General features: G+C 37.4%; 1 protein-coding gene across 6 annotated transcripts in view; it reads right to left on the bottom strand.

Annotated features, from left to right (window-relative positions):
• Positions 1–21,175, bottom strand: part of LOC121867585 (kinesin-like protein KIF19) — a gene marked incomplete at its 3' end in the record, with an annotated part of 121,868 nt that overhangs the window by 25,507 nt on the left and 75,186 nt on the right. For 3 of the 6 annotated variants that reach the window (XM_042367606.1, XM_042367609.1, XM_042367611.1), the window contains 6 exon segments: positions 1,587–1,682; positions 2,130–2,188; positions 8,356–8,477; positions 11,760–11,813; positions 14,786–14,939; positions 15,818–15,877. In XM_042367606.1, the coding sequence (XP_042223540.1) occupies positions 1,587–1,682; positions 2,130–2,188; positions 8,356–8,477; positions 11,760–11,813; positions 14,786–14,939; positions 15,818–15,877 (545 nt within the window). 6 annotated transcript variants of the gene reach the window in all.

Raw genomic sequence — 21,175 nt, 5'->3', positions numbered from 1 at the left:
ACTTTGTGATCTTCATGTGCTCCTTTATCTTGGCTGAATCCTTCTTTATAGTCCGGATCGTAGATTCGTTCACGCCATGCTGGCGCGCCAAATCAACCTGCCTTGTTCCTTTCTCCAACTCTTGGATGATGCTATACTTCACCTCGTAGCTTAAGGAACGTCGTGTCTTCTTTGGTTTAGTGCCGCTGGGTCCAGGTAAGGAAAGGTTTCTCTCTGGGGGTGGTGGTCCGGCGGAAGCCATTTTACGGAACAATGGATGCGCGTTTACACGGAGTGGCCTTGAGGGATGAAACTGCCGCGGCTAGGTCAAGCGTCGTCTTTCCTCCCTCCCTCCCTCCCCCGGGTGGACACGTCATAATACTTTAAGCCAATTACAGCTAGCAGCAGAGGGGGGTAGGGATGCATGGCCAATCACAGGTCTGATACGTCATATGAGGTCAGTGATAACGCAACAAAGACACACACTGCGCAACCTTACCGCGCGGCTTGCCCAAGCGGAGGGAGGAGGAGGGAGAGGCAGGCAGGCAGGCGGGCGGGTGGCGGGTGGGGCGAATCTAAAAATAGCGTCGCGCCGGACACTCTCCGCGTAATGGGATTCACGTACCGCGTAATGTGAGCACGTGAGGTTCTGGCAAGGCACCGCGTTAACGTGGAAACGCGGAATGCGGGACCGCGTAAAGTGAGGGTTAACTGTACAGTACGATAGGAATATTTGTTGAGACAAACAAAAATTTAATTTTACTTTATCTTTTACTGTACTGAATATTTTATTTCAAGTATTGATATGCCACACAAATTATGACATAACAGAAACTGTGGTCACACCAATGCAAAGATCACTGTCTTTTCTTAATTTAATATGAACTTGCACTTCCTCTACTCATTCTTAAAGGCTCCAAAATTTCTGCATCCGTGCTTAAGTTACTTGAAACTTATTAAAGATAAAATTACTTAGTAAAGATATGATAATGTAGTCTTTTTGCACAACTAAAACTTTCTTGAAAGCAGTATACCACAATAATAGCACACTGATAGGTCATTTGACACATTTCACCTATTCATCATTCCTGTACTGTGCTCTCTTTGTCCATATACAGTAGTAAAATTTATGTTTGAGAACACAACACCATTCTCTAAAAGATATATTCTCCTTTATTTTATCTTTTTCACATCCATTCCATTAGCAACTTAGATTTGTCTTCAACTCCATGTGTTCCACTACCTACTCATTTAGTCTCATATTGCATTGCACACATTCCACCAACCAAATATAGGTACTACCGGGTAAGTGTATAAGACCGCCTCCATCTTGAATCCTTCACACATGCTGCTCAAAACTGTCTAAAATGCTTTCCCTAAATTTTATCTAATAAAAATAGTTTTTTTTCACTTGTAATCATAATATACTGTACGTCCTACCTCTCCTCCCACCCCCCTAAAGAAAATAATCATTCAAGGCTCCTGCACTTTCATAAATCAATCTTGTCTATCTATAGAATGGCTAGTTATCAGTTAAGAACTGGCTTTAGTACAGTACTTTATATGAGGAAAGCAAAAGTATGTGATAAAACAGTCAAGAGTCTCACCTAATTGGGCTACGAAGACTCAGGACACTTTCAGGACGGCGCACATCTCCAAAGCTATGCCGTCGTGGAGGCTTGTCAAAAAGTCTCTCTGGTTCTCTGTCATGCAAAGATTGACAGTTTTACTTGATATTCCTGAATACAGTACACAAGGTATGTACAAAAGTAGTAGGTAGTAGGCAGCTATCAAACAGGAGGTACTACCCCCTGGGAAGATATTGGAAGCATAATGTGCTGTCTTATGGTAGACTCTGCTTCCATATTATATATAAACTGCTGTACCAACATCTGAATAATGTGCATGTTGACTAATGAGCCATTTTAACCAAATACGTACTACCTTCTGTGCAAAATATGTCCTTAAGTTTTTAGAAATAATTTGAGCATTATTAATTCTCAATAAAATTCTTCATTACCATGCATTTTCATACCTTTATTTATGCTAAATCTGCAGAGTAATTTTGTACAGTATTCTTAAATTAATGTAGACCTTGGGATTCTGAAATTTAGACAAATAATTTTAAACTCATACAAATAGAAACTTACTTGTTGATGGGTGGGAGTTTATCAAAGGATGATCCTCTGATAGACAACACTGATGGTGACTGTGAACAAAGAGGAGAATCAGACATATAAGGCCAGAGGTCACACTGCACCATCACCACAAAACCATATTCATCTGCACCTGACACCATACACCACCCAGCAGAAACAAGGGAAGGTGGGGCAGTAGATCAAGATAAAGGATTAAAAAAAGATGGCAAAAGAACAAAGGGTACCAGTAATATAGTAAGCAGAGGAGCAAGTGGAATAAGGAAGAAGAGAAAGAGTTGTGTTGCACTAGTAACTTTGCTTTGTGAAAAACTGAGTATGAGAATCAGCCTATGGTTATCTTTAACTATAATTTATCTTGCTCCACAACTATGACCTCAATTGGAAACTATCTAAATACACCATCAAGTATATACATAATGTTAAAATCTCAAATAAAGTACAGTACAGTAGTCCCTCACCAACTGCGGATTTGCCATTAGTGGATTTCAGGTATCCACGGTTTTTACTCTGTATACAATTTCAGCCAACCACTGCACTATATTTCGAGTATCCACACTTTAGCAGTGTCATTTTCCTTTGTGTTTCAACGTATTCATCTGTGCCATGTTCAGCCTCCCGCCACTACTCCCACCACACTCTCAGTCTTGTGATCTCGTACCATGCAGATTTATTTTACTGCTCCGTACGCTGGATAGTTATGTATTTTCTTCAGTAATAACATCGATTTTGCCTTTAACTATGGCCCCTAAGTGTGCTTTGACAGTTGGTGATAAATTTGAAAAGAAACTGAGGAGGGCAAGGAACATAATGAATAGAAAAGTAATTTGAAGTGCTCGATAGACTAGCATGTGGCCAAAGTGTAGCGTCAGTAGGATGCGCTATAGGGGTAAACGAATCTTTGGTATGTACAATTAAGTTTAGTGAGGCTACAATAAGGGCCTGTGATGCTGGTAGCACATCAAGAAGTGCAAAAGTAACTTATATGCCATGCGATCATAATCTAGAAAGGATGGAAAAGGCACTGAACATATGGATGGAAGATCAGGCCCAGAAAAATGTGCCTTTAAGTTCTAAGATGATATGCGTGAAGGCCAGGTGGATGTACGGCCAGCTTGTTGAAGGTGCGGGTGAGGTAAGTGTCGTGGACTTAAAATTTTAAGCCAGTAAGAACTGGTTTAAAAATTTAAAGAAAACATACAGCCTGCACAATGTGAAATTCATTGGAGAATCCGCATCAGCTGATCACCAGGCCGCTGCGCTGTTTCCTGGAGAATTAGTGAAATTAATTCAGGAGAAGGGTTACTTGCTGGAGCAGGTACTGTATTCAACATGGACGAGTGGCATTTTTTGTAAAAGATTGCCAAAAAGAACATCCATTTCAAAGGATGAGAAGTCTGCGCCAAGGTTTAAGGCAGCGAAGGACAGGCTGACCCGGTCTCTGAACCCCCATGTCCTGAAGAGCTTAATAAGCATCACCTCCCTGACTTTTGGTGGTATAACCATAAGGCCTGGGTTAATGCAGCCATCTTCATGGACTGGTTCAACAACTGTTTGTGTGTGAGGTCGAGTGTTATCTTGCCCCCAAAAAATCTGGGGTTCATGGTGTTGCTCATGGCTGACAATGTACCCAATCATCCTGAAGCACTCCAGCTTGCCCATCCCAATATAGAAGTGGTACAGTATATCTGCCTTCAAGCACCACTTCACTTCTTCAGCCTATGGACCAGAGTGTAATAGGCACTTTTAAAACTTATTGCAATCACCGCACCTTCAGCCGTATCTTTGATGCAATGGAGAAGGACTCCACCTTATCTGTTTCTGACTGCTGGAAAAATTCTAACATCTTTTTCTGAATCAGAATAATAAAAAATTCAGTGGATGAAGTGAAGCAGTCAATACTGAATGTGAGCTGGGGAAATATCTGGTCTGAGTTGGTGAACGACTTCCAAGGTTTCCCTTCAGTCGCTGCTGAGGTGCGGAGCATCATAAAAACTGCGCAATCTTTGCCAGGTGAGGGGATGTGCGCCATGCAGGCTAATGAGATAGAGGAGCTCCTTGGTTTTCATGTGGAGGAGTTGACAGAGGATGACCTAGAGAAGCTGATACAGTCCTCCAATGATGACGAGGATGAGGTGAAAAAAGTGAAAATGACGTTTAAAAATCTTAATAAGGGAATGCTTATGTTTTCAACTTTGGCTGAACATTTCATGGAAATTTATCCTTTTATGGAGCTCAGCCTTAGGTGCATGTGTTGGAGGGCGCAATGAGGCCCTACAAAGAGGTGTACAGGGATCTCCAAAAAAATGAAACAGCCATCCATCCTCAGTTTTTTTAGCAAAATACCGCTGCTACAGCTACCCACTACCACCCACCAGCGGCTACACTCCAGCCACCACCTGCCAAGATGTCCATGCGTCACCCACCTCATCAGACATTGGCAAACCTGAAGAGCTGCATGAAAAGACTTGGCCTCTCTCCTCCTCTTCTTTATATTAACCACCTCTCCCTTCACATCATACTTTACTTTTTTACTTTTATCCTCTTCGCTACTGATCAGCTCGTTAGCTTCTTGGGCTGTCAGTCACATCTCTGTTATGCACTGTTGGCAAGTACTGGGCATACACTGGTTCCGAAATGTATCTGAACCTGCTCCAGTGTTGGTCAAGCCTGGTCTTAAACAGCTCACACTCAGTGCCATCACAACACTCTCTGCCAGGTTGTTCCACGAGTTCACAATTCTCACCCCGAAAAAATTCGCCCTCAGTTTTCTGGACTTGCAGCTTCTTCAACCTTGAGTTGTGACCCCTTGTGGGGCAGGCGTTCATTGTCAACATACACATCCAGGTCCTTTTCACAAACAGACTCTATTAATGCACTTTCTTCATCCTGTTGGAACATATGATTCGCCTCCTTACCGTTAGTATGTCCTAGGTACATCCTCTTACACTTCGTGACATTGAATCTTAGCAGCCATTTCTTTGAACATTCTTGAAGCTCACAGAGATCTTTCAGCTGCTCTTCACAGTCTGTTTGGTTCTTAATTTCCCGAAATAACTTGGCATCATCCACAAACATTTGTATGGAGGAATGTACAGCTTCTAGCATGTCATTTATGAAGCAAACAAACAACATCGGACCCAATACACTGCCCTGTGGTAACCCACTTTTCAAGGGTACACATGGCAATTTCATACAATTAATCACCACACACTACTTGCGATCATGCAGAAAGTCTCCGATCCACGCTAGGACACTTCCCTGAGTCCCGTACCCTTCCAGTTTAATTTTCAGCCTTTCATGGGGTAAGCTGTCAAAAGCCTTGGAAAAAATCTAGGTATATATTGTTGATATTGCCACCCTGTTCCAGAATTTGGGTCCAAACATTCAGTACCTTGAGTAATTAAGTTAAACAGGAGCATCCCGGCATAAAAATGTGTTGGCAATCCTTTACAAGGTTGTTTTGTAGCATATATTCCATCATGGCATGTCTTATAATGCTCTCAAGTACTTTACATACTATGCTCACTGGTCTATAATTATTCTTGGAGTGACAGTCGTCCTTCTTGAAAATTGGAAACATAGCCATTTTCCAGTCACTAGGGAAATTTTGCTCATCGAGGCATCTACAGAAAAGGATCTTCAGGGGTCCAGCAAGCTTGTTGCACAACTCTCTTAGCACTTTGGGATGCACTATGTAAGCGTCGGGACTCTTATGAACCTTTAGCTTTGACAATTATTTCTTATAACCTCTTCTGAGAACACAATGTGGGTCAGTGCTGCGTCAAACTGTCTGTTCTCAAACGCAGGAAGATAGTTTGCATCCACTCTTGTGAACACCAAGGAAAAGTAATTGTTCAATGCCTTTGCCCTGTCTTGATCAGAATCAGCATAACTACCATCTTCAAGCCTCAGGTTCTAAACGCCTACTTTTGTTTTTATTTCAACTTTGCAAAGCGGTAAAACTCCTTTGGGTTTGACTTGACCTCGCTCGCGATAAGCCTCTGGAACTCTTTTTCAGCCCTATAACACTCTGACTTTGCCTGGTTCCGGCATACATCCTCCTGTCTTGCTCATCATTTGTCCTGACCCATGTCTCGAATTTCTGAGTTTTCATCTTAACTCTGTCGACCACCGCATGGTTCATGTGTAGCGATCTCTTTGTATTCCTGGAGGCACTGGGTTTGGTCTTACTTCACTTTTATCCTCTTCACCACTGATCGGCTCACTAGCTGCTGGGGCAATCGGTCACTTCTCTGTTGCGCACTGTTGACAGGTACTGGGCATGCACCGGCTCCTGAATATATCTGAACCTGCTCCAGTGTTCGTTAAGTCTGGTCTTGAAAGAGCTCACACTCGGTGTCGTCACAACACTTTGTGGCAGATTGCTCCAAGAGTTCACAACTCTCACTCCGAAAAAGTTACCCCTCACAGTTTTGGGTATATATTTATCAATCAAATGGTTCACTTTACTGGCTAAAGTGACTTAGAAACCTTCCATATCAAGATAGGTTAAAGAAACTAAACTTGCATTACCTAGAAAGACGAAGAGTGTGGGGATATATGATAGAAGTATTTAAGTGGGTGAAAGGAATTAATAAAGGAGATATAGATAAAGTTCTTATAATATCCGAGCAGGATAGGACTCGTAGTAATGGATTTAAGTTGGATAAGTTTAGGTTTAGGAGGGAGATAGGAAGGAACTGGTTCACAAATAGGGTGGTGGACGAGTGGAACAAGCTTAGCAACTTTGTAGTAAGTGCTGGAATGCTGGAAAGTTTTAAAAGGAGGCTAGATAGATTCGTGGATGATAGAGGGTGGTAGTAACTCTCGACAGGAGCTGCCATGCACAGGCCAACCGGCCTATTGCAGACTCCTTATTTTCTTACGTTCTAAGATATTCAGAGTAGTGCCTGCATTCTTATAACTTAATGCATTTATATTATGCTGTTATACATGTACAGTGGGGTATGCTATAACGAACGGATCCTACTACGAATATTCATATAACGAACGGTTTTACCTATAAAATTGAGAATGCTATAACGAACGCAACTCCTACAACGAACGCGGATGAATACGGGACTATTTCGCCTGGCGCATGAATATTGTTGTACCGCGACCCACAACAAGAGCGTCAGGCGCCATCTTTGTCTCATTGTGTAGCCAGTGCACCACTGTTATTGTTGAAATTTCGTCTTTTGATGTGGAAATTCGCGTTATTTGTATAACTATTTTGTTATACAAGTATACAATTGTAACAATGAGTCGTCCAAAGCGAGTGAGAAAGCTAATAACCCTTGAAACTAAGAAAGAAATTGTAAAGAAACGTGAGAATGGAAGAAGCATTGCGAAACTTAGTGATGAATATGGGATGGCTAAATCGACTATATGTACGATTTTGAAGAATAAAGAGGAGTTAAAAACTGTGCAAGTGGCTAAGGGAATCTTTAGACTTAGCAAAGCAAAGTGTAATGTGATTGAAGAGATGGAAAATTTACTCTTAGTGTGGATAAAGGAGAAAGAAATGGCAGGTGGTAACATTAGTGAAGCTATAATTTGTGAGAAGGCTAAACAATTGTTTGAGGACCTTAAAGCCAAGACTCCCAGTGGAAGTGATAGTGATGTGCCAGTGTTTAGGGGTACCTGCATGCTGAATAACACTAAGGTAAGATAAAGTACCGTATTTTTTACATTTTCCACAGAATTTTTTCAGTGTTAAGTGGTTGTATTTGGGGGCCTGGAACGGATTAATCCTATAACGAACGAATGCTATAACGAACGAGGTTCTGGAACCAATTACGTTCGTTATAGCATACCCCACTGTATTTGATTCAAATTTAATGAAAAGTACAATGCAGGTATTGTTTAGTGAAGGAACAGGCAATTTAGTTAGGCTTTGACGAGTATTATCCGCGGCCATGGAACCTAGCCCCTTATTTCCCATAAAACTTTCGTCTTACCAACTGTGGCTTTATCAACCAGGGAATTTTCCAGGACCCTGACCCCTGTGGTTGGTGAGAGACTACTGTAATGTACGATGATGAGCAAAGAAAACACCCTTAAATGACACAACAAAGCACATAAAAAGTAACCAAAAACACAAAATATTAACATACAGTAGTTTACTGTACGTATTTGTATAAGTGACAGAAATATTCACTGGATCTAAAATTTCATCTGCTAACACCTGTCTGACTGTCAAAACTTGTTCACTCACTCTGAGCATTTGGTTGACATCATTGAGGTACTTCACATCTCTGTCACTATTACTGTACTGAATCTCCATTTGGTAAAGAGAATACAGCTCCTGCAATTCTGGTGGCATGTTGTGGTTGAGCTCTGTGTGGGATACAGCATTAGTTAATATACTCCATCTATACATGAATAAGGTGTCCATTACCCAATTTTTAATTGTGCATCAATGTGACATGCTTTTAAAGAAGTGCTTACACAATTTGTTTTATATAATATTCAACCTCTTTCACAGTACAGTATTTACTACTGCACCTGTAATTATGAGTAAAAATCATGACTTTACCATTTAGTTTCTTTAAAGGTACAGGATGTTTCCAAACATATTTTTCCTTTCCATCAATTCTTGCTAAATGTTTTGAAACATACACACACCTGCAAATCTGTTCAAAATAATTTTCCAGGTTTAAATATATGTTCAACTATCTTATGAACACAAGTGGACAATGCCACTACAACTTCTGACATAAAACAAGACTCCTATGTTATGAGAATCATGAAGACTTTTCTGAAGCGATAACTGCAAATTTTCTCCAAAAGTATCTACAACTATGAAGGTGTGAGTGAAAAACATTTTGACCTTTGGTCTTATTTGTGTTGGGAGTGTTTACGAGAATTAATAAATGATTCTCCATCAAGAATTGCAATATTAAAAAGAAGTTCTTCCTCTGGGGATAAATTGCTTGTACAGTACTGTATCAATGATTCAAGCTGATCTTTATAACACACACAAGAGAGAGAGAGAGAGAGTAATGAATGTTTAAAGAAAATTATATACAGTTGTACCCCACTTAACGTGGTCAATAGAACCCAGAGGGTCCCGTGTTAAGTGAAATCCGCGTTAAGTGAACAACAGAACATATGGGATTAATTCCAATAGAAACCGGCCCGACCCCCAAACTCCACTTTTTGAAGACACATAACTATGTTGTAGTAAAAATAACATCTTAATTTTATGATGGTACATGCACACAATTAATACTTAAGAGAAATAGAGAAATACAGTCGCCAAGTTAATGTCCATTCAAATAATGGACTCAACTCCCTCCCCCTCTCACACTACACTGCCGGCTCTTCCCTCTCTGAGAAATTTTTGGGGGAAAACCACTAAATTTTAATAAATAATACCTCAAACTAAAGTTAGGATAATACAATTGACATTGCTGGATTCCTTGTAAGACCAGGAATATTTTGAATATAAATGTCATATATTTTGCACAAAAGATAACATAGTTACCCAGAGAAAATTTTTATCTAAAATTTGTATGTCTAATGCAAAATATATGATGTTTATATTCAAAATGATCACCAAATTATAAGAATTCCAGCAATGTAAATTATATTCTGACCGGGTAATTTGTATGAATTTTATGAGCTAAAACAAATATCTTCAGTTAATAAAAAAAAAATAATCTTCACGACACTATCTGTCAATCAAAGTACCCCACCTTGCCTCCCCCCTCTTCCAACCGCGCGGTCAGTCCCAACCCTCCCCCCCACCCCCCACCAATCCTCCCTTCAAGAGATGTGGGGTGAAAAAAATAAATTTTAACATTTTGTATTAAATAATACCTCAGATTAAAGTTAGGATAATATAATTGACATTGCTGGATTCCTTGTAAGACCAGGAATATTTTGAATATAAATGTCATATATTTTGCACAAAAGATAACATATTTACTCAGAAAACATTTTATCTAAAATTTGTATGTCTAATGCAAAATATATGATGTTTATATTCAAAATGATCATCAAATTATAAGAATTCCAGCAATGTAAATTATATTCTGACCGGGTAATTTGTATGAATTTTATGAGCTAAAACAAATATCTTCAGTTAATAAAAAAAAAAAATATTCTTCACAGGGTAACAGATGGTCGGTCGGTCCCTCCCTCCCCCCCACCCCCCACCAACCGTCCCAAGGAGATGTGTGGGAAAACCAGAATACTTAACTTTTTTGTAATAAATAATACCTCAAACTAAAGTTAGGATAATATAATTGACATTGCTGGATTCCTTGTAAGACCAGGAATATTTTGAATATAAATGTCATATATTTTGCACAAAAGATAACATAGTTACTCAGAGAAAAATTTTTATCTAAAATTTGTATGTCTAATGCAAAATATATGATGTTTATATTCAAAATGATCACCAAATTATAAGAATTCCAGCAATGTAAATTATATTCTGGCCGGGTAATTTGTATGAATTTTATGAGCTAAAACAGGCAGTCAGGCAGGGTGGTGGGTGGGGCAAATCTAAAAATAGCGTCTCGAGCCGGACACTCACCGCGTATATGTGGAAAAAATCCGAGCCGGACACTCACCGCGTATATGTGGAAAAAATCCGTGTTAAGTGAAAGTTCAGCTCTGGCGAGGCACCGCGTATATGATAAAACGAGTTAAGTGAAACCGCGTTAGGCGGGGTAATACTGTACTGTACAAAATTCTGGAAAAGCTATCATATTTCATATCTCATTTATATAAATTATTCTTGAACAGAGGGATGAATAAAAATTTTCTGCAACCTATGCGTATTACATGCAACAGAATGGTTACACACAGTTTTTTCACATTTTGCTTGAATAAATTGCATATTTCAACACATGCAATAAGTGAGAAATTATACCTAAATCACATATAAGACACATCATTACACAGGTGACAAATACCCACAAATACAGGTATAAAGATAAACATTAACGGACTATGGTGAAGTGAGAACCAAACATGTTCAGTAGGATGACATGAAATGGTGACAGTGAAACACTTGCCAAATGTGTACATCAGGAACTCAAGAGCTGAACATATACTGTATGCTGTACAGTGCAGTATATATGTTCAGCTTGTGAGACTGAGACATTACCCTATTTGGAAAAAATAAAGTGACATTGAACAGATGATTATTTGATGTAAGTGATCAAAGTAAATCTTAATATTTCAAGTTCACTATGAAGATTTTCATAAAGAAGTACAGTAGAACTCAAGTTAAATAAAATATCTGTGCAAAGTTGAATAATTTTAAGTGTTTCTATGCTGGGCACACCACAAGCACATGTGAGAAATTTGCAAACCAGATGGTGGATGTTGGAAATCTGTGTACTGTACCCTGTATTGTATAACAAAGTCACCACTGCTTTAGTACAGCTGTTTAAAAGTAAATAGTGACATCAATTACTTACAAATAATGCTGTTTCAAACTTTTAAAACTTCCTTTGCAGTAAAGCAAAAACAAGACATTGCTTCCAAAATTCAATAAGCCAGATATCTTTGATAATAAATGAAAATATACAGCATAAATGCAGCCTGTGGAGACCGAGACACATTGGGTGGACAATTAAAGTGCACAAGACACCTGAGCCTTACCCATCCTCCATGACTGCACCCTCATGCCACGCTTACCTTGACCATCATGCATGGCTATATGAAAGACAAGTCAAATGCATTTATGTTTCCACAATCCATTTACAGTACTTTCTGCTAAAATTACTGTTGAACCCTTCACAAATCACCTCGGTTTATTCTAAAAAGTTTATGGGTATTGCCCTTTTTTGGGGGACAGCAGTTTCTACATTCATCGCAAAAGCTGAGTAATTATGAAGAACAATAGCAATAAACACATCCACATGAAAATAAGTTCCTCCTTTTAGGCTTTTATCTTTTTTTTAAGAATTTCCATTTTTTGCTGTTTTTGTACCCTTTCTCTCTTGATCTCAGTGAGTGATGCACATTTAGAAATCATCCTATATACAGTAGTGTAGCCTCTTAAAGAGAAAGAAATTAATAAAGTAAAATCCAATCATGTGGCCTTGGATATGCAGTCCTATTCATCAGTTTCTTAGTAATATACATTGAATTACCATGCTACTGCAGTAGATTCTAAGAAGAATTCAATCAAACTGCTCATAACAAGGAGTACAGTGCTGTACAATACAGTACTGTACTGTAACTGTTAATGTGTGAAGTTCATCTATTCAACTCTCCCACAACCATTAATTCCTCACAAGCTGTAATACAATATAAGAAACTTGCCTCCATATTCACTAAAGTTTCTTTATTCTTTATTATTTTCATCATTAAGTGAAAGTACCTTAACCAAGGAAGAAAAACATAAGAGTCCAAGCCATAAAATTTGTCCCTTGCAGTACAAAAAAGTGGATTTCATTCATTCAATCCTCTCTTTGTGTCTACAAGATATCTCTCTATGGATCATGTGTTGTAAGATAGAGCTACAGTATAGCAAGAAATTGTAGAGTATACAGTCATGACCTAATTTTCATCAAGTGTAAGAAAATAAGACATGGACAAATGTGTAGATAGTGTGTTATACTGATGCAGAATACTGTAAAGAGTATTTCGCACAATTTATAATGTCTTTAACATGGCTGTTCTAAGAATAGGTAACTCCTAAATTCTGGATCCTTGGTAGATTATTATACTTCAATCTCCTTAATCACTTTAATATTTAGCTTTCAAAAATATACTCCAAAAACTACAGGTGATTAAATAAAGGAATCCAGTATAGCATTCACAAAGTCTGATGAATGAACTATACACACTATTGTTTGTAGACTTTTACAGCCCCAGCATTCCATGCCTCAATCATTTTATTCTACTCTTCTTTTCTTTGATTCTACAGTTAAGAAGACTGGGTGCTGTTATATAATCAATTGATGTCTAGACCAATGCATTCCCCAGGCTAGAACAGGCAAAGAACATACTGTGACAACAATATTATTTTCACTTTCTCTCACTCAAATATTACATTACAGTACAGTACTACTAGTTTCATTAAATGTTAACCCACATTAGATGATGAAGAGTTTAAAAAGACACATATATCTTAACTGCTTTTGAGGTGTACAAAATATTTTGTTGGATATATATAATAAACAAGTATGGAGGCATACAAAACAGTGAAATGTAATATTCTCACATATGATATTTCTAGGTTTTAAAACATAAAAGGTACCCTTATCTTTTGCGGTGGGTCTATTATCACAAATATTCTGCTCTACATAGAGATGTTTTGTTATATACAGTACAAGTTTAATTTGGAACATTATAGCTATGCCTAACTACAACCACACTGAAAGTATTTTTGCTACTGTACATTCTATGGAATCAACAAAAATGTAGACATCTAATTGCTTCTCTATACCCTGTATTTTCGATTCAAGCAATGTGTACCAAAATTAACCTTTATACATAACTATACTCAAAGGTGGGCAGTGGCACCACAAAAAATTGCGGAGCAACTTGTGCCGCAACTTTTTTGGTTGAGCGTGCAGTTGCGCCTCACATTTTTCCAGAGAGTTGTGGAACTGATTACAACACAACTTTTACAAGCATTTTCAAGCACAAGCGCATCGCACAAAATTTTTCAGCAATAATTGAAAATTGGAATACAACCGCATAAGCAAACGGGCATCCCGAGAGCTGCGCATTACGAAAATTTCTGTTTCTGACGGAATGATTCAACATACACATGATACAGGTCAGGCAGCATATTTCTGAACTGTAAACCAGATGAGACCCTTCACCCCCCCCCCTCCATCGTTCCCTCACTGTAGTTGCCAGATTTCATCTTTCACATAAATTCTAGAAACTAGAGTTAATGTAAAAGATGAAATCTGGCAACTACAGTGAGGGAAGGGGAGGGAGGAATGATTCATATCATAAGCAGTCCGGCAATCAGTAGCACTGCAGTTAAGGTGTCAGTTTCTTGTTGTTTTGTTTCTTGTTATAATTAGTACCGGTATTATGAATCGTTTTGTGACGAGGAGGAAGGAGTCTGTGGCCGGCAGCAGTAATCCTGCCACTGCCGACCAGGACATGGACATGGAAGTTGAAGTAACTGAGACTGTTGACAGCCAGTCCACTGAGACTGAGGCCAGTGGCAGTGAGGCTTTTTTTTAAATTTTGTAATAACATATTGATAATATTAACTTTTTTGTATCAATTAAATTATATTTTGTTTTACTTGTAAATAGGCAAAAAAATTATTTTAGTACTGTACTGTATTTGTTTATTTATTTATTTTTCAAGGTTGGGCGTTGCGCTTGCGGCGAAACTTTTTGAAAATGGTTGCGGTTGCGGCGCAACTATTTCAGCAGAGTTACGGTTGCGGCGCAAAAAAAAAAAAGTTGCGTGTGCCCACCTTTGACTATACTGTACTACAGTACAGTAATGTAGTACAGTACAGTACTTCCTTTCTCAGTGCATGAACCACATACTGTATCACCAATTTTGGTACTAATTCCAAAAGTCCATTTTCATATAAACCTAAAACCATGAAGGCATGCTAACCACTCTTATATTCTTACATGTTATTATGTCAATTTACAGCGAAAGTTTAATTACTCCAAAAGCAATCCTGACAAGTGACCCACCTTCAATCATTTGTCGCTGACGAGTAATGATCTCATCACACACAGAGCGTTGACGGTCATACCGCATGATGACAAGATCTCTGCGGCGCAGCTCATGCTCCTTCAGTAATGCTTCACTCTGCATCTCTACCTTCTGGATCTCTAACTCATGCACCTATGGACAACAAGTACACATACTACAATACATTAATACTGCTAACTGGTTTTGTTGTGATGAGCCTTACAAAGTGCCAGAATAAAATCCTTGTGAATTTAGTTCACCAAAAAAAGTCATGGTACTGTACTAATATTCTCATTATAAAGAAATGAGAATTTGTTCTAATAAATCGGACAAAATTAAATAACAATATTCTAAATTTTCAGATCAACTCTCTTTCACTTTGTGTGTGTGTAGAGAGAATTGTACCAGATATAGATTCTATAATATTACCTATTCAGTCCCTAGTCAATCACAAATATTAAAGAGAAGTATATTAACTTTAATCATGAGAGGAGAAAAAGCACAGTATCATATTCTTTCAGTCGGTCAAAAGTCAGTGGTATACAGGTACCAGTACTATTTGTATGTCTAAGCTGTGACAGATACAGCATAATATATTAACAAAGCTCTTGCTAATGTTAATAATGTAATGGTGATGGGTACTTGAGTTTTCAGCATCACTTATTGATGCTCTTTCTCTGGTAATCATATACTTTATGGTTAACCTAATTTACTGGGGAGCCTGGGGGCAAAAATGTAATACAGTAATAACAATAACAATAATAATAATAAGAATTAGTTGAAAGTAAATAAAATTTATAATACAAAAATACAGAATTAAAAATAAAATTATAATAATAATAACAACTCTGATATTAATAATAATAATAATAATAATAATAATAATAATAATAATAATAATAATAATAATAATAATTATGATAATAATAAAGAACCATAAAGAAATAAAAAAATGAAAAAAGATCATTAGTGAGAAACAATATGAGATTTTACCATGGGTAGGAAACAGTAAGGGATGTAAACTGACTAACCTTGCAGAGTAGGGCAAGAAGTTCCCGCTGCTCATCTGTGGTGATGGAGTTTGGCAGTGCCTGAGGAAGTGACATTTGTGTTATGATCAACACATTCTCAACATGTTTGCTATGACCATAAAGATGATCCTAACATATGTTGTACAATCAGCAAGATGTTCTTAACGTGTGAGATATGATCACCAACATAATCTTAAACATATGATCACTTAGGTGTGAGCTATGATCACCAGGATGATCTAACATGTGAGCTATGATCACCAGGATGATCTAACATGTGAGCTATGATCACCAGGATGATCTAACATGTGAGCTATGATCACCAGGATGATCTAACATGTGAGCTATGATCACCAGGATGATCTAACATGTGAGCTATGATCACCAGGATGATCTAACATGTGAATCATCTAACATGTGGGCTATGATCACCAAGATGATCTAACATGTGGGCTATGATCACCAAGATGATCTAACATGTGGGCTATGATCACCAAGATGATCTAACATGTGAGCTATGATCACCAGGATGATCTAACATGTGGCTATGATCACCAGGATGATCTAACATGTGGGCTATGATCACCGAGATGATCTAACATGTGGGCTATGATCACCAAGGTGATCTAACATGTGGGCTATGATCACCAAGATGATCTAACATGTGAGCTGTGATCACCAGGATGATCTAACATGTGGGCTATGATCACCGAGATGATCTAACATGTGGGCTATGATCACCAAGGTGATCTAACATGTGGGCTATGATCACCAAGGTGATCTAACATGTGGGCTATGATCACCAAGATGATCTGAGTATGTGAACTACAATCACTAAGATGATCTGAGTATGTGAACTACAATCACTAAGATGATCTGAGTATGTGAACTACAATCACTAAGATGATCTATACAGTATTAATGATGGTTAGAACTCACTAAACTGAAATGAGTCAGAGTACTCTCATAAACATGGTCAAATTATCCTCACCTGGAGGGCAGGGACAACTAGCTGAGGTTATTAACTATTTTTGTGAAAGGATGATCTAAATACAGTGACCCCTCCGTTAACGAACTCAATCCGTTCCAGAAGGTCGTTCGTTAACCGAAAACATTGTTTCAATGGGTTTTTGGGTAATTGGTTCCAGCTCACCGAAAATTTCCTAAATTCAACAAAAATGGTAGAAAAGTTCACTTAATTTGAGGTGTGTATGTAGAAGGCTCCTGGATGATGATGATGATGGGATTTAGAATGGGGGTGGAGGAGATGGAAGAAGAGAAGGCATTGGGGTGGAAGAGAAGTCACCCCATGGTGCCATTTCACCCATAAAATTTTAGCTCTCTTGGTGTAATTCAAGATTACTTTCTTTAAATCAACACTGCACTGCATTATATATTGTCAATATGTAAAATATATTTCAAAATGACCAATAATTTGCTTGGAAACACAGAAAAAAATCGTTTAGTTGAAGAGAGTCTCAAGAAAGATGTTACCTCCAGTGAAAACAGAGAGAAACTAACTCCTGTTTGCTGTGTTAAGAGGCTGGATGCCGCGCATTAAACTAGTCACTTTACCTTCAATTATGTTCAATAATTGTTAAAATGACTAAAAAATTGAATATTAAACTTTTAAAATTATTGAATAGTATAAACTTCTTGATATTTACTAAAATAGTAAGGAATTTACGCCCTAGAACCGATTAATGTATTGGCGGACTGATACTAAAGCTGGTTGCCTGGTCAGTGCAAGCGAAAACATGTTGAGGTTGGTTCGTAAGAACTTCGTTAACCGAATTTTTTTTCGTTAACCGAATTGAAGATCCTTATGGAAGGCAGTTCGTTAATCGAAATTACGTTAACCGAGGTGTTCATTAAACGAGGGGTCACTGTACGTAATCCATTCTTGGGTGATTATGATGCTCTGACTTGGATGGTTATGGCAAACCATACTATGGTAAATTATGATTTTCTGGCTAGGATGGTTAAAACAAGGCATGCTAGGATAATCATGATATTCTGGGCAGGATGTTAATGAAGTACAGTATTATACAAGATCATAACTATCTATGATATGATGATCATTAAAATATATGCAAAGACGATCGACACAACCTGTCCAGGATGGTCGTCACACACACAGGGTAGGATGGTCCTGACATTTTTAAAGAATGGCTATGTCATTCTTATTGGAAAGGTTATACTCTCCTGATAAGCTTCATCAAAATTTCCCATTTATGCTGGTTATTAAATTCATAACCCATGATGAAAAAGCTACCCAATTCAATGTACTGATTAAAATTCCAAGTTATAGTTTTTACACTGTGTATGTCTGATAAACTTAAATATTTTTGTATTATGATGAGCTGTCAATGCATCAAATCTTTTACTGTCACAATAACAACAAAAAAGTACTAGCCAATCTACTTTCAAGAGGACAATTAAAGTACTTAACATTCACTTTGTCACAAATCATTAAAGGTTACTAAATACAAACACTGATCTTTGTTTCAAAAATACTCAAAGCTATGAAAATATACTGTACTTGATAGAAACATTCCCACAAATTAATAATCTCATTTTGTAAACAGGACATGCATCAATTATTTCTGTACAACTACTGTACTTCAAAAACACTTAACATGTACAGTACTTTACTGGTAATTACCTCACCACCTAAATGGATTGTGGTAGTAACTTACAAAACCCAATTAGTACAGTAAAAAAAAAAATATATTTTAATAATTTAAATAGTAAATGAAAATTCATCATGGTAATTTACAAGAAAAGGAAGTGTAATAAAGCCGTTTTTTTCTAAAAACCAGTTTTTGTGATAAAATCGAGAATGCGACGTCTACCTTTATATCTAGGTATGTAAATGCCTAACATTAACTAACCAGGCCAACATACAGGCAATTAAAACATCTAATAATTACTTAAATACGTAATATTAGGAAGACATTAATACTGCAATAAATAGTACTGAGGACTTAAGTATTTAAAAGTGTAGTGGTAACTATTATGGTGTACTGTACCTTGTGTGTACAGTAACAAACTACATACTGTACTGTTTATCACAAAAATTATTAAAGTAGTAAAATTCAGATGCATACTGTACAGTATATCACAATAGGTGTGCGTATAACAAAAATTTTCAATAAATTCAAATGCTTATTAAACAAGAAAGAATTAATTCAACTACAGTACAGTACATATTTTGCAATGAGGAATAATCCAATTTAAATGTACAAACCAGAAGCAGCAATTCAAATTAATTTAAATTATCACAGCTGTTAACAAGACTAACAAACTACAGTCATGAGTCGCTTTACGTCCGTCTGAACAACGTCCGATCACATATACGTCCGTGGCCCATAAAAATAATAAGAAAATAATGGGGATAAAAAAAAACGTTCAGACAACGGGATGTAGCGGACGTAAGTGGCCTTAGAGCGGGCGCGCTCACGCATGCATCACATGTTCTTAAAACAAAATAGATTGGGCTGCCAGGCATATGATGATACAGTATAGCCTGGATTTATGCGGCTTTTGTTTACACGTTTGGTCATTTACGCGGCACCTTGCCAGAATGAAATGTTTTAATTACACAGTAAATTTCATCATTTATGCGGGTGAAGTATAATTTGCTTATTTACTGAAGATATATATGTTTTTAGCTCATAAAGTATATAATTTAAATTGCTGGAATCCTTACAAGATGGTGATCATTTTAAATATAAACATCCTAAAATTTGCATTAGACATACAAATTTTAGATGTAATTTAAGAAGATGATGAAAATGAGCAAAAATTTTATCTTTTGTGCAAAATATATGACGTTTACATTCAAAATATTCCCTGTCTTGCAAGGAATCCAGTAATGTCAATTATATTATCCTAATTTTAGTCTGAGGTATTATTTATTACTAAAAATTTAAATATAATGTTTTTCCCCAAACATTTCTCTGGTAGGGAGGGAAGGTGGGGGGTAGGGAGGAACCCAGCGAGCGTGGGAAGAGAGGGGGGTGGAGTTGAGTCTATTATTTGAATGGACATGAACCAGCGACTGTATTTCTCTTAAATATTAATTGTGTGTGCATACAATCATAAAATTAAGATGTTATTTTTACTACAACATACGTATTGTGTCTGAAAAACTGTAGTTTGGGGGTCGGGCCAGTCTCTATTTCAATTAATCCCATATGTTCTGTTATTTCGTTAATGCGTTTCTCGTTTTACACGGACCTCCACGGGTTCAATTGACCGCTTAAATCCAGACTATACTGTACAGTACAGTAACTGTATATCCATAATATGTTTTAATAGATATAAGAAATGCCTATGTTACTGGTTTATGTTTTTTGGCTATTGTAGTGTACAGTACAGTACTTTTAATTTGATTTCCTTACTTACGAAATAAAAAGTTTACAAACTGTATAAATAGTGTATGCTTGGTTTAGCCTTGTCGGCAAGGTAGACATTATGTTACAGGGGTATTTTGTTAGTCTTCTTAACCTCTGTGTTTCATTAGTTGTGTACGTTATTTCGTGAATTTAGTCAATATTGTACAGTACAAGTACACTGCAATATTCCACATACACGTAAGTATAAATACAAAGTTCACAATGTGATGTTCGGACAACGTCCAAGTCGGTTAACGTGAGCAGCTACACGGCCACCCAGTGCACTACAGTCCTAAGCTTCGTTCCTTGGTGATTGCATATGCCCATGATTGTGTAGCTCAATGATTATCAGTCAGTGTTGGTGTTGTTACATATAATCAGTGGGTTTTTTTACCTTAGTGAGAGGACATCCCTAATGTTCACATTGTATTGTGTTTTGGTAACTGTGAAGTTATTTTTGCTGTTTTTTGTGACTGTTAAGTGTTTTGTCTCTGTTTTTATGAATGTGATGCGAGTAGTGTTGGCTGCTGTCATTGTTTTCACATTATCATTGTTCACTCTGTTTTTGTGACAAGTGCTTTTGTTCTGTTTTTGTGACAAGTGCTTTTGCACTGTTTTTGTGACAAATGCTTTCACTCTGTGTTTGTGACTGTGAAGTGAGCAGTTTAAATTTAAAAATGTCTGGGAAGACCAAGGCACCAAGGAAAACCATGTCTCTTAAGGTGAAGCTTGACTACCCAGAAGCTGTGTGGGAGTCAGAGTGACGTCTCTACTCCACCTACAAGAGTCCCCTTAGCCTCGAAGGAGACATGTGATGACGACCAGATTTGTTCTTAATGATGTGGTTTTTGTTGTTTAATTGTATTTTATGTATATTATTATTGCAAGAATTTTATTTTTGGTGAAACCTGTGGGTGTCAGACTGGTTGAGAATGTATCCCATTGAACCCCATGTTAA

Source organism: Homarus americanus, unplaced genomic scaffold, assembly GCF_018991925.1.
Source record: "Homarus americanus isolate GMGI-L3 unplaced genomic scaffold, GMGI_Hamer_2.0 scaffold27457, whole genome shotgun sequence".
NCBI lineage: Eukaryota > Metazoa > Arthropoda > Malacostraca > Decapoda > Nephropidae > Homarus > Homarus americanus.
This window is presented reverse-complemented; position numbering and strand designations above follow the sequence as displayed.